The sequence below is a fragment of the Centrocercus urophasianus genome, unplaced genomic scaffold (assembly GCF_019232065.1).
Source record: "Centrocercus urophasianus isolate 14NV4802_14NV808 unplaced genomic scaffold, USGS_Curo_1.0 seq_10, whole genome shotgun sequence".
Lineage (NCBI taxonomy): Eukaryota > Metazoa > Chordata > Aves > Galliformes > Phasianidae > Centrocercus > Centrocercus urophasianus.
The window spans coordinates 66,093,859-66,108,810 of record NW_024884142.1 but is presented as its reverse complement, the minus strand read 5'-3'; the positions used below and the strand labels follow the sequence as shown (position 1 = coordinate 66,108,810).

At 37.3% G+C, this 14,952-nt stretch overlaps 1 protein-coding gene across 4 annotated transcripts in view; it reads left to right on the top strand.

Moving 5' to 3' along the window:
* The window catches only part of ARID4B (AT-rich interaction domain 4B), an 85,985-nt gene that overhangs the window by 66,228 nt on the left and 4,805 nt on the right, over positions 1-14,952 (top strand). For 3 of the 4 annotated variants that reach the window (XM_042810842.1, XM_042810827.1, XM_042810833.1), the window contains exons 17-21: positions 2,484-2,732; positions 9,139-9,223; positions 10,050-10,242; positions 11,899-13,107; positions 14,741-14,854. In XM_042810842.1, coding sequence (XP_042666776.1) covers positions 2,484-2,732; positions 9,139-9,223; positions 10,050-10,242; positions 11,899-13,107; positions 14,741-14,854 — 1,850 coding nt within the window. The remainder of the gene's footprint in view (positions 1-2,483; positions 2,733-9,138; positions 9,224-10,049; positions 10,243-11,898; positions 13,108-14,740; positions 14,855-14,952) is intronic. The other variant, XM_042810852.1, reaches the window with a different exon arrangement.

The following is a 14,952-nucleotide window of genomic DNA, read 5'->3' as shown; positions in this document are numbered from 1 at the left end:
ACTTCTTCATCTGTGCTGCCAGGTTTGAGCTTTCTATGGCCTTACAGAACAAGATCTCTTTTCTTCGTCTTGCAACCATTGGAATGTGCTTTATTTTTTCAGGAGCTGTGTGAGTACACAAGTTTTTTTGCTCCAAAAGGATGAACATTCTTTGCTTTTGTTTGGCTTCCTAGCATCTCTAGCTTATGATCACTAACCGGACTGGAACAGTCTTTTTGAAAAATTGCAACCATCTCTGCTTCTCTTTTGCCTTTGTTTCCAACATTTCCCTCTGCCTATGTACAGTTTGTTCTCCACATCCACTCTACCATCCAAGTTAATCTTGTTCTCGGCGAGTTTCACGTGTCTTCCAGAGAAGTCCTGGCATTGTCATGAGTCTTTATTTAAAAGAAAAAAAAACAAACAAAAAAACAAACACACAAAAAAACAAGTTATATCCTTGAGATGCCAAGGAACTCAGATAGTATTAATGTGAGAGAGACTCCAAGCTTGTCCAGCTTCTGAAAGAGCTACTGGCACCATAATTGCCAGTTTCTGGAAAACCCTGCATCTTCCTTAGAGCCATGCATTCAAGGATTGTACCACTGGTCCTTGAAGAGGAATAATAGCAATAACGTATAGCAAAACTTGTTTTTATTGCAATTCTGGAAGTCTTTTCAGTAGTGGAAAATCACAAGTTTGTCTTGTTCATGAAGCAGTGTTGGCTCTTTGCTTTTGAATGACAACAAATATTAAGCTGAAATTAGCTAGGAACTTTGAGTGCAGCAAAGTGTTATTCAAGAGCATTCAAATTACTGGCTGGTGCTTTCTGCTGTAGAATTCTGTTCAGGATTTTCATTACAGCCTTTGAGGAGCTGTAGTAATGATTTGTTTGGGAAGTAGATTTTGCCACATAGTGTGCAGTGGAGATGAAATGAGCTTTCAGAGCTTTTTCATTTGTGTTGCAGTTTTTAGCTCCACAGCAAGGTACCCTTCCAAAAATATATGACTAAGAATTTTGGCTTTACAGAACAAAACTGGACCATGCAACATAAAAGCTGCATGAATGCAATATGTATTTATTCATACTTTTTTTACTATCCGATGTAGTTAATACAGAGTGGGAATTCTAGCATTTGTCTCACGGTATGTGAGTATGTGTGTACATTCATTTCTGTGTGTACAACATTCATTTCTGAAGTAATTTCTTTCTGTTATTGTGGTTATGCTGGAGCTAAGTTTGGCTTATTGCTTTGAATTCTCTTTTGAGCTATTGAAGTAATAATAACATTGTTTCTAATAAACATTTCAATAATAAAAATGCTTTTTGATCCTTTTGCAGAAGTAAAGCTCAGTTTGATCATTTTCTACTGAAAATATCATAGGAAGATTTAGATTACAGACTTCTATATTTGTGAGTTTAACTTAAATGTAGGTGTGAATCAGACTTGGAGCATCACCTACTTCTTCTTACCCAGTTTATAACACATCCAAATGCATCTGTTCCATGCAGCAAGTTTTAAATCATCGTTGTTCTGTAATTATTGCAGATTTAGTAAGAAGCTCTGATCTGTTCTGTGCTGTGCAGAGTGGGATTAGGGTTGTGTAAAGACCAATAATAATAATTGGTAAAGCAATTTAAGATTAGAAGATACTTTCCCCATTAACTTTTGTACTTTGCCTCTCTAATATTGTTGGAGATTATTTCCAGAACTGCTGAGCAGCCTGTGTGTGCCACTGACAGGACCAGAAAGTTTTTTGAGTTCTTAGTGCCTCTGAAAATTGGTGCAAATGTCTAAACAAGTATTTAGAATTGGCTTACTTTTGAAAACAGTGGACACCTGCAATAACTGAATGCAAGTTTGATTTATATTTAGAAGACTTTTTGTATATGTAATTGGCAAAGAATGACAAGGTCGTGTATTAGTGCAGGTTTCTTGATTTGATAAATAATCTCATGTAGTGTTTTGGGGTTTTTTGCTTAGTGTTTTTTTCCCTTTTTTTCTTAATATCTGGTTTTGGTTGCACTATAAAATACTAGAGAGAATTGATTAGAAAAGAGCACGGATCTTTTGAGGAAGCAAGTTTCAAGAAGTGCTTATAAAACTTCTAAGCTAAAAAACAGAATAGGAAATTTTATATTGAGAAGGATGAGTTTGACTTTAAAAAAAAAAAAAAAAAGAGACTTAGAGGGACTTGCATGAAGAATCGTAAAAAGATGAGTTTGAACAACTTCTGCTCGAGCAGATTTTGATGGATGACATCTTTTTCTTTAGATTTTCGTACAGGCCAGTCATTTTTGCACCATACTATCACTGGATTTTGTGTGTATTGTGTGTCCCATTTTACTGATATTAATCGCAGGCAGTGCAGTTTCGCATATTTGGAGCCTGCTGTTTCCCAGTCTCTAATGCATCCACAATATTTATCAATATATGTGGTTTGGAACTGAAAAGCTTATCAAGTATCTCATATTAACTCTACAATTTTTTAAACCTTTCAAGAGATGACACGAATAAGGAAGAAGATGAAGATGAAGAAGAAGCAGAGGAGGAGGAAGAAGAGGAGGAGGAGGAAGAAGACAGCAATAACATTGAGGAAGAAGAGTTTGAATGCTATCCACCAGGCATGAAAGTCCAAGTGCGGTACGGAAGAGGGAAAAATCAAAAAATGTATGAAGCTAGTATTAAAGATTCTGACATCGAAGGTGGAGAAGTCCTTTACTTGGTGCACTACTGTGGATGGAACGTGAGGTAACTTGAGTTTTAGTTAGTGAATGCTTCTTGAATTACAACTAAAATACACTTGAGTACTATGAAAAACTAAATGAATACAGAGATCTGAAGTCCTAAACTTTCCGTATTGGTGTTCTGTGAAGGGCATTGTACTGTATGAAACTATTAGATTTTTAGCATCGTAAAAATGCAGAGCTTTAGTTATTTACAAGATCATCTGAACGTGTCTTGCTTGGAGAAGGCTTCCTTCGCTGTTACCTCATTTTTAGATCTCCCCATACAGCAAGTGACAGTCCAGTCTTTCATAAATTCCTCTTCTGGATCTCGCAAACCAATTTTTTTCCTCATACAATATTTGACTATTGCACTTAGTTGAGTCTGCATACACACTCTTCTCAGAGTAGCAGAGAGTACCTTAGCAGTATGCTTTTAAGCAGGAGAAGTACAACATTCTTGATGGCAAATTAGTGTGCAGCAAATAATTGCATTTCTTTGAGGTCCAATTTGCCACCTGTCCCCAGCAGCGTCATGCTTACAAAGCAGACTCTTCTTAGCCCACTGGCTTCTTATGTTTTTCTTAATACATTTCAGATTATATGCTTTTTAGTGTCTTTAATGTAGCACTAATAGAAATAAATTGAAGCATTAATGTTTTTATTTCCATTTAAAACTCTTTTTTTGCTATTAAAAACTTGACAAAACTCTGACAACAGCAGAGAAAGCTAAATGTTCTTAGTGGCTTTTAAGCCAGTTACCCAGTCTTCTGCTTTTTTCCTCAGTTTCAGTGTATCTGCTCATTCTCCTCAGCTGTCATCTTTAAAACTTCATTACTGTGTTCACAGAGCTTTAAAAAAAATAAAAATAAAAATCACAGCCCACAAGTACCTCAGACTGTAGTCTTTTTTTGTTGTTGTTTTTATTCTTCTACTCTTCCAGAAAGTCTGAGGCTCTTATGACCTACTGTCATCTGGACTTTACCATCCTACCTCTGACCAAGAGATCAGGACAGATCTCATTCATTCAATGCTAGCAGTAGTCATGGATGCAGATGACTTTTCTCTCCCTCCCTTGACTTGTGTCTATGAATCCCTCTTTGTGTCTATGCCTGGTGATTTCCAGGTCCACTGCTGAGGAGTAACATCTCAATATTTCGAGCTTTCACAGCAAGCTTTTGTAGAATTTTAATCTACGTATGTGTTGATCTACAGCAATATGGTCTTTCACATACACTGATTTCAGGCAGCTTTTGTAAGTTTTGTGGCAATGAAGTCTGAGCCTTAAAATGCCCAAATAAAGGGAGTGCAGCCTGTAGGATTTTAAGTGATGCAGTTCCTTTGTTAGGGGAAGGGTGTAAGTTGATGAAATTTGCACCATCCTCGCTGAGAATTACTGTCCTGAGGTTGTATTTGTTTTAGACTTCTGTTCTGGAATGTTTGTGTAAACATAAAATTTATTTTTCTTTTAGAGTAAATATTACTAAATACATGCTATGATGTGGGATGATCAGAGTTTCATTTAAGCAAAGCCATTTTAAGAATGAAGAGAAGGGAGAGGTGAGCCTTCATCTTAGGGAATGCAGCATAATGGTTATTATAGGAGAAATCACAGTCCTGTTGTGTTGTTTTTTTTTTTTTTAACTCTACAGTTCTGTATTTTAAACAAATATACAGATGGGTATCGGAGGCATTTTTTTCTGTGACTATGGTATATCTACTAAGAAAAGCATTTTTTGTAGTTTGTACTCATTCCAGAAATCAAAAGGGTCTTTTTTTTCTTTTTTTCTTTTTTTTTCTGGCATCAGGACTTGCATTTATTTTCTTGGGATTCCAGAAAAGCCTTCTGAAAGGCTGGGAGGCAGGATTATTTTCACTGAAAATATACCAATGATGGTGATTTATCTCTATGGGACTGTGTCTAGACTGTGAAATATGGCTTATTTATTCAAAGTGAAATTATTTAACTTTTGGCATTTGACAGTAAGTCTGAGCTTAAGACAGCGTCTGAACACTTTGATATTTTAGTACTGTAAAGACAAGTCTTGTACGATATGGTGTGATAACTTGATCTGGCTTTCACAACCTGGAAAAGTAATTGCTTTACTAGGGTAGGTTGCGATTGCCTCTTCTCCTTATTCGTTACAGCTGTGTTCCTTGCTTACGTGCTTAGAGGGGGCAAGGGCTGCAACATTAGGTCAGGGAGTGTGCTGAGGTCCCGGGAATTCTTAGTTATGTCTGCCTCCTGTCCCTTAAAGCCAACTTTCCTGTTTATTTCCTGAATAATTGTGTGTACATGTGCTTTGGTGTATTTGGAACGGTATTTGGTAGATTTGATATTTAGCCTTATTTATCGTGTTTAATTCTCTAGAACCAGTGTCACCACTGCGAAACTTTGCCAATGTAGTGTCTAGAAGTGTGGAGATGGAATAGAGTTGGACAACAGCGTGTAGCTGTGCTAAATGACCTTGCTGTTAGCTTGTGAAATTCAGGTGATGCTCCTTTCTGATTAAGGTACAGAACAGTAGTGTGCAGTGAGGCCTGACTTGTTGTGAAAGGGAACAGCAAACATCTGTACCCTGTTAGAGAGCTCCATACATTATCACGTTTTGGCTAGAAAGCTCTCGTGAGAGAAACTGTATTTTGTAGCTTTCTAACAGGAACAGTTACATTCTTGATTATGCATGCTTCATATGAAACAAACTTCTCTGGAGCCCCTGGTGCCATTTCCTTCTGTCACTGTTGTAGTTTCTGGCTGCCGATGTAGGTCAGAAGTCATTGTTTAAGCTTTTGAGGGCTGTTTCCTCTGCAGTATGTTCCCAGTGATGAAAAACAGATGAGTAACACTTTTGAAATGGTACTGTAACTTCAATTCTGTTAGATGGCACACTATCACAAGATATTCTTGAACATTACAAGTGTTTAAGACTATTATTATTTTCAACTTTTTAAATGTTAATCTCCTCCAGAAATATATATTTGAAAGTGTTACTTTTCATCTTGGTTTGTTGAAGCATTAACAGTATACAGGTTTTGTACTTAGCAGTCCATCCCTGGAATTAAAGGAACTCGTGTTGCCAGATTTTAGAGTGCTTTAGAGCAGTGCATGTCATGGAGGAGAATTATTAAAAACTAAGTAAATGAAAACCTAATACTCCAATATCAGCCCAAATAATCTCCTTGTTTCTTCGATTGCAGCCACTGAAAACATTTGATTCTTTGATGTTAGCTGATAAAGACAATATACTGGAACTTCTTAGTGAATTTTCTAAGGTTTACTAGTCCCTTGTAATCACTTGTCTTCTGAGCATATGTTATTGTTTATTGTAGCTTGTGATTGATATGTGTAGTTATCACAGAAACAGTACATATCTCCATGCAAAGCACCAGCTAGGTTTTCACTATATAACTGTGCATTTCTTCTTTCCAGTTCAACCCAACTTTCTGGAAGGCATTTATTTTAACCAGTAAGGCAGGAAATTTTCACTCTTTACTGGTTCACCTTTGCCTTCATTTCGTTATAACAAAGAAGTTGTTATTTCAGCTTTATTTATATGAAAACTTTAAATAAATTAATAAATCATCCATCTTGGATCTTAAACAAATCTCTTCCTAAGACTCGCTTAGGAACCAATACCTATCTTCCCTCTTCCCCCATGCACCCCAGCTGCTTGCTCTTGGGAGCTGATGTAGGCAGTGAACATAGGCTGTGCCCTGCAGAGAAATGAAAAGTGGGTATCTGGCTTCTCAGAGCAGGCTGCTGGGCTCTGTAATGCTGGAGCTTCCTGCAGGAGCTGCTGTTACATTTACAGTCAGGAGCAAAGCAGGATATGTTCCTGTGAGGAACTGTGGCTGTTACCGATTTTCAGTTTGTGCTTTTCTCACGTGAGCTGTGACTAATGCTTCTGGTAAGTAATGTTTTAAGACCCAGTGATGTCTACAGATAGGCAAATGCAGAGTCATAAGAGATTTACTCCATCACTTCATTGCGCCCCATGTCTCTCAGCTGTGGGCCTAACAGGGAATACAGGACTGACTTCGTGTGCAGAGCAGTCTTTGCCTATGTCAAAGGTTGTATTCACTTGCAGCATGCATTTCCAATAAGAAAACAGTTGTTTTTTTTTTTCTTATGATAACATAACAGGCAGAAAGGGCACTATTAGAATAATTGCCTTTCCCTGTACATTTGTCAAGTCCTGGAGCAGTTTTTCTGCATGCATTTAGACGTAATGAAATCTTATATTTATGTGGATTGCAAAGGCCGTTTGGCAGTCTACTTTGCAATATTTCTTCATGAAAGCGCATCTTTGACTTTAGGAAAGGCTACTTCAAATAGCCTTCAAATTTCTCACAGTCCAACAGGAATAGTTTTGTTGTTTTTTTTTCCATCCAATGCTTTCCATTAAAATAATATGGTACATTTAGTCCCTCTGGATGTTTTTTTCCACTTTTAATAACGGTCACCAGATTTGATGCTCAGATCCCTAATACTAGAGCGCTGCATCCTCCCTTCCTTATCCGTTTATATAGTGGGAATCTGAGGATGCCTTAGTCTTCAGAAAGTGGCTGTGGAGTGGGAGAAGGCACAGCTTGCTAGCTGTGGTCTAGGGGGTGAAGCAAGTACCAGCCCCTTGGTGTACTTTATTCCAGTCTCATCAAAGGCGGCAGGAAGGGCAGTGTCTTGGAGTCTTAGTTGCTTTGAAATGGGCACCATCTGCAGCCCAGTGAGGGTGCTCACACTGTGATATATGACCTCTGAACATTCCTGTCCTTACCACATATGCAACAAACTGCTGGTTCTTATTTACCTGTTTGAGGTTGGTGCTTTAGGATGTATGTTTATCTGAAAGGTGGTCCTGTGGTAAGAAAGGTAACATACTAATCTTCAGAATTTGAGATGACAGCTCTGACTTGAAACCGCTATGGTTATGGATTTACTCTCATGAGTAAAACTCTGAAGAGTTTCATTTAGGTGTTGTAGAGAAATCTGAACCTATCCACATACATTTCACCTGCACACAGTACCCTATCTGCAGCAGCATAGGTAATCTCAGTATCTTATAGCTGTGGGATCTGCTGTTAATCTTGGAACAGGTATTTCTGTTGTCACTCACTGGAAAAGAAAAATAAATCCTTTGGACGTTGTCAGAGACTACTGCTAATCTATAGAAAGATAATTTCTGCTTTCTACATCATGTTTTAAAGTGTTTGTTTTTTACTGTATTATGTGAAATATGAGTTTAAAAAAAAGAAAAAGTTGTGTTTGTTTTTGATATCCTTTGCTTAGATCTTGGAGTATATAGGAAAGTGAGTTGGAAACATATACACTTTCATTTTAAAAGTAATTGTTTTTAACTTGTCAGTATTGTAGATATAATTGGCAGTAGTTACGAAGGAGTTGAATTGGACCTGTATCAGCAGGTGGTCAAATAAGGCCAGCTGGAAAGCCAGCACGGTGATGAACGCATTATGTGTCTGCTCCATTTTGTACTAGTTCTTTGGGTGTGGTTTGGTAGATTTCTTTCTCTCCATTTTCATGTTTTACTTAAAGGACTCTATTTTTGTGGCTTTACACTAAGGCAGAAGTGAATACATATTAATTTTCTAGCTGACCTCTTTCTTAATGAGATTAAGGTTATTGAATTTACAGTTAAAGTAGGACAACAAATTATGCTTGCTTTTAAAGTTTTTTTTTAATACAAAATAGCATTGATTCTTGCAGTTTTTCAGAAATATGCAATGAAAATGGGAAGCGTAGTTCTATGTGGAAAGGATATTCCTGCTCAGAACATGTTTCTTTGGTCTGATATTTGTATTTAACATGTGTGCCTTTAGGCAGTAACACCAACAGCATCAAACAATACATGCTATGTATGATTGGCTAGCATCATTCTGAGATAGAATGGAAAACCTGAACTGGAAATGAGTTGAAAAGTGTCAGTGTTAAGAGCAAGTGACTCAGGAGTTAGCGATTCTCAAGTGCTAGTGACTCAGCAGAGCGCTTTAGCAGAGCTGGGAGGAGATTTTTGTTAACTTTTTACATGCGATGTAGCTAAGAGAATTTATAGCTAAGGAGATACAGCGTCTATACAAAGTCCATCTCCTGTAGATTCATATAGAACACCTTTCTGGTAGTTTGTTTCACTGTGCAAATGAACCTCCTGTTCTACCCAGGCTGGGATGTGTTAATTTTGACTCCTGCCCATCAGTGTAAGGAAACTTTGTCCTATATGCTCGAACGTGTTAAGAATCAACTGTTAGCTTAAACTCTACATTCTGAAAGCTATGCTAATGACTTTATTTATACTAATAACTTCTTTTCTTTAAATTCTAGTCTTTTTTAATATTGCTAATACTTTTCCTCCATTAATTTATTTTATGAGGTGATAATCTGCTTAAAAACATAAATGTGTACAATTTTTTGTTTATAGGTATGATGAATGGATAAAGGCAGACAAGATAGTGAGACCAGCTGATAAAAATGTACCAAAAATTAAGCATCGAAAGAAAATAAAGGTAGTTTCTCTCCCTTCTCCCTAGTTCCTCCCCACCTTTGGTTTAATGTATTCTTAAACTTTTCCCCCTATCCCTTTCTTTTGATAGACCTAAAAAAATGTATGACAGCAAAAGCTGAAACTTGTACTCAGTTTTATTCTTTCACTTAGAGGGTGTGGAGGGAAGCTTCTCTTTTCTATATGTCTTGTGAGATTTTATGTATGCTCTTAAAGAAACAAAGAAGATCCATCAGTGCTTGGGAGTGACTCTGGGACTGGAATCTGGGAGCTCCCTCTGCTGACTGGAAAGCATACATATGAGTAGTCCTTATGTATGTGACTTTTTCTTTGGAATTTTACCTCATAGTATTTCTTTCAAAAGTCACTCTCCTGAAACTGATGTTTAGGCTTAGGTTATGGTACATTCTTTGTTGAGCAATGGAAGGCTAGGAAGCTTTTCCTTCTGCCACAGATGTCAGCATGTTCCTCCTTTTTCCCACTGTTTTGATGCCTCTGGTATCTGAGTCTTGTTCCAGAGTTCCCTGCCCCTTGTGACAGTCAGAATCCTGTCACACCCTGTGGCACTTGTACCTGCTGGTCTGACATCCAGTGGTGCCAAGGCAACACTGGCTGTGTTTGCTTTCCCTTTTGTGGTAGCATTGACTTTGTTCCTGTCCTTGGTACAAATATTTCAGCATGGGTCATCGGAGAAAAGTGTTTCTCATCTTTTAAGCAGGGGGAAGCTTTTCTTTTCAGGTTGAACATTCAAGATAATTCTAAGCATGTCTTGACTGTATTCTATTTTGAGAAATATGCTTGAAGTGTTTTTAATCTTATCTTTCCCGCAGCATAAAATTGACAAAGAAAAGGAAGAGAAGTATTCTCCAAAAAACTGTAAATTACGACGTTCATCAAAGCCACCCTTTCACGCCAGCACTTCACCAGAGACTGGGTCCAAACTCGATAGCACTGAAGCCAAAAATAGTGAACAAGCTCCTGTTAAATCGATAGAAATTACTTCTATCATTAATGGGCTTCAAGGTATTGTACATTAACTTTTTGGATTCTGTCACGTTACTTTTAAATGTAGTAAATGACAGTGTAGAGTAAATGATGCAACTGTGCACGTCTCAGTCTGGCCGTCTCTTTCACTGTGACATCATCTTCAGAAATAAGCCTTGAACAGAAGCTGTATTTGTGTTTTCTGAAAATGGGGATTGTGGATTCAGAGTATGTAAAGTTTTAAGAACTGCATTCTTTTGGCATCGTTTTCTTTGATACACAGCCAAGCATTTTTCCTTCCTGTGTTATTTCTAAATTTTAAGTTTTGATTCACTGGGTTCTAAAAGTTCCATAAATATTTCTTCTCTTGAAAAATTGAATTAATGAAGCTAGGTGTTGTATCAGCACATCTGCTGCTCCTGACTTGGCTTCCCACTTCCTATGCCTTTACAGCAGAGCTGCAATGACTGGTTGCTTCTCTTCCTTGTCAGTTTCCTGCATGCCTCCAGAAAAAAATAAAAGAAACAGTATATGATCTATGTAGTTTGGTTAAGGACTTGCAAGAATTACGTGAATGTAATAACCTTTCAGACCCTCAGCTTTGGTAATGTTGGTTACTGGGTTTCGTATTCAGAGGTGGAATAACAGTTACCTTACTAAAAAGCAATCAGTTGTGTTGAATGTGACTTTGTTGCAATTATTCTGTAATCACCTTTTCCTTAGAAGAACACAACTGAATGTTTTTTAGCTGTGTGTTACTCTTTCTGCTTTTCAGTCCACATAGATTCATGCTGTCAGTTTAAACAACTTTTTTTCCTTGAAATAGGAAATGCTGTACTGTATTACAGTATTTTCCCACAATTTTAAAGCAGTTTGCTCAAAACTTTACATGTCTTTTTTATTGAACTGGAATAAATAATACCTTATTTGGCTTTCCTTTGAAGGGCACAGCAGACTAAATAGATAGAGAGGAAAAAATGATGGACCCCATCTTTTCTGATATTTTTATTAGTGGAGTTCTTTTGATTTTGTTTTACATGGTGGTTTTTCATATCTCTTGTACTTATAATAGTAGTGTAGTTTTGGTGCACTGTGGCATGAGAGAGAAAAGTATTTTAAGTTCATTTTATGTGCCAGACTTCAGAACTTTAAGCCATAATCTCTACCATAAATTTTCAATTGGAAAGTGTGAACAAAAATGGAAGTGTGTTGTAAAACTTGCTTTCAGTTTGAGTCTTAAGGTAGAGATTAAGATCCTGCATATCTTAAAAGAAAATAATGAGAGAAAAACACCTGAGACAACATTTCCCAAGATATTTTGTTCCGTATCTCTCATCTGTCTGCCAGTACACTCTTCTCTAAGCTAGCTGTATTTCAACAAGGCTTCTTTAAAAAAATAAATAAAAAGAAAAGGTAATGAGAGCTGGTAATTAGGATAAGAATAAAGCTTTGGTTTATCATGCAAAAGTAGATACTGTGTGGGTTTATAACCAGTGTTGTTTAGGTGAAGGCTGTAGCCCACTGTGCTTCCTGGAGATATACAATATAATTTAGTACAATTTATAAATACAATTTAAATATGTAAATGCGTAAATCCCTGTAGCATGTGATCATATCTATACAGTTTTGGTTTTTTTTAGCATTTGTAACCAAGATCAAGACCCACTCTCTCATTTTAATTTTATTTTTATCTAGCTTCTGAAAGCTCTGATGACAGTGAGCAAGAAGATGACCAAAGTGCCCAGAACATGGATGCTGATGGCAAAGAGGAATCTCAGCACGAAGCTGTGAGCCAAGATAAAAATGAGTTGTGTCTGAAAGAAGAACAGGACAGTTCATCCCTCTCAGAGGAAACTAAAGCTTTGCCAGATACAGTAGCGCCCAAGTCGGGATCCAAGTCTCCTGAAAGACTGAGAAAAGAGATGGAAGAGTTATCTGAAGATACTGACTCTGATGGAGAAGATGAAGCCACAAAAAAGAAAAAGGATGTGAAAAAGGAGGTTGGGGATAAAACAGCAAAACCACAAGTAAAACGTGGTAAACGAAGGTACTGTGTTGCAGAGGAATCTTTAAAGACTGTGTCACCTAACAGAAAGGATGAGAAGTCCAAAAACAAAGATTCCCTTAGTTTAGAAAACAGCAGCAACAGCTCCTCGGATGAAGATGAGGAAGACAAATCTAAGCTGAAAATCACTCCCACTAAAAAGTACAATGGATTAGAAGAAAAAAGGAAGTCTTTACGGACAAGTACTTTCTACTCAGGATTTTCTGAAGTGGCAGAGAAAAGAATAAAGCTTCTAAATAACTCTGATGAAAGACTTCAGAACACCAGAGCAAAGGATCGAAAAGATGTCTGGTCGAGTATTCAGGGACAGTGGCCGAAGAAAACGCTGAAGGAATTGTTCTCGGACTCTGACACTGAAGCTGCTGCCTCCCCTCCACACGCTGCGCCAGAGGATGCTGCAGCAGAGGAGCAGCTTCAGACTCTTGCAGAAGAAGACATTTCTTTGCCCAGCTCTGAACATGAAAAACCTTTGCCATCTAGTGTGGACGTTAAACCTGTTGAGGAAAAAACAGCTGAAATGGGTGAAAAGAAAGTTGAATTTCCAAGCAGCGGCAGTAATTCAGTGCTAAATACTCCGCCTACAACTCCTGAATCACCTTCATCTGTAACTGTAACAGACAGTAGACATCAGTCTAGTGTTGCTGTCTCTGAGACATTGCCACCAAATCAAGAAGAAATAAGAAGCATTAAAAGTGAAACCGATAGCACAATAGAAGTGGACAGTGTAGCAGGGGAGCTGCAAGACCTGCAGTCTGAGGGAAATATTTCTCCGACAGGTTTTGATGCCAGCGTCAGCTCCAGTAGTAGTAATCAACCAGAGCCAGAGCATACTGAAAAAGGTAAAGGGAAGCAGAAACAGGTGTCTTCAACTATCTTTTTTTTTTTTTCCTTTGCATTTTAGATATATTTTCATTGTCTTGGTTACACTGTTGGAAAAAGGAAGGAAGCAGTAGCCGGCTCTCTACTTCAGATCTGTAGAAATACAGAAGTGGCATGATCACCTACTGAATAGAAGATAATCTGCCGGGAAGCTTCTTGGCCTTTCAGAAAGATTTTGCATTAGTTTTAATGAGGAGTAAAAGAAAAAATGAGTTTTAATGAGGAATATAAGAAAAAAGTTTATACCAGAGGTGGCGATAACAGCCTGGAATGAACTGTAATACTTTGTGTAGGGAAAATGTACTAGCAAGCTGAATGCGTTTAAAAATATCTTGCTTGCAAGTAGATTGTATTGTTTCTTAGCTTTACAGAGAAACAAAATTTTATTGCTTATGGCGGACAAGAACAGTGCCTGTCACTGCATGCTCAGGCAGCCATTTCAAGCTTCTTTAATAGAAAACAACAAAAAATAACCAGTAGCAAGAAAAAAGACACCTTGGCTGATCACTAGTATTGACCTGATTAGCAATACTTCAGATATGATTTTGCAGACTGAAGTTCGCAACTTGAGCCACTAGAGTGAAGGGCTTAAACACTGTCAGCACTTGTCCACGTAATGTCAGCATGCTATTTTTCAACTATTTGCTAGACTGGATCAAAAGATTTTGTGTGCCATGCGGTGGCTGTTTTAAGCTCCATGAGAAGTACAGCTGCTTCTAAAAACCATTAACCTGCCTGAAAGTAAGGAGAAAGTGTCTGACTGTAAACCTGAATACAGAAGTGATTCGTTCATCTCCACAGATTTTATTTCTCAGTTGTATAATAATGGTTAATTTTCCCAGAATACTTTACTGATTCTGCGTTTGTTGCATTCTTCCAAAAGAGCCATTTGTTGTTCAGGGGAGAATTTGGAAGAGGTCTATTTGTAGACCTCCATAAATAAAGTCTGTATTACTTTACCAGTTTATAGATGTATAATCTGCTTTTTCCCATTGTAGCTACAAATACCAGTAGATTTTTTTTCTTTGCTTTTTTTCTATTTGTTTTTGCCTCATTTCTGTTGCCTGATGTTTTTTAAGTGCTAACTTAAGGTTTTGATACGTTCAATTAATGTAATCACTGATAACAAACTATAGTTGCTTTTTTTCCCAGAGCTTCCAAGTGCAACAGTTTTTTTCCAACATGTTTCAGTTTCAGGAGTTCCTGATTTTTTTCAAACAAATGTATTCAGATAAGATTTACTATATTAAAAAAGTCTGTGTATGTGTGTGTATATATCTGTTCCTATGTATGTACACATGTTTATATATGCATGTACACAGAATATATAAATTCCACATGGTTCAAGAAAAATTCTGGAGTACATTGAAGGAAGTCACTTGCAGCCATCTGATGTGCACACCAACCAACAAACCATTTTCCATCTTTCTTTACCTCCTCTTTTCAATCTAAGTAGAAAGATGAGCAGTGTTAAGTGCAGACAGGAACAGTTGTATTGCTGTGCAAGCTTAAGCTCTGAAGTGTTTTCCTGAGATGTTGACAAAAATACACAGAGATGCAAGTATTTAATTTTTTATTTTTTTCCAATTGTAGTCTGTGCAGGCCAAAAGAGACTTAAAGATGCTCAGGGAGGAGGCAGCTCCTCAAAAAAGCAGAAAAGAAGCCACAAAACATCTTCTGTGAACAACAAAAAGAAGAGTAAAACTAGTAAGTACAGCAGTTCAGTGTGAAATGAAATGTGCATCATTTCTTTTAACAATTGTAGAAGAAACCTGTTGATTATATATATAAATTATGCCCTTATC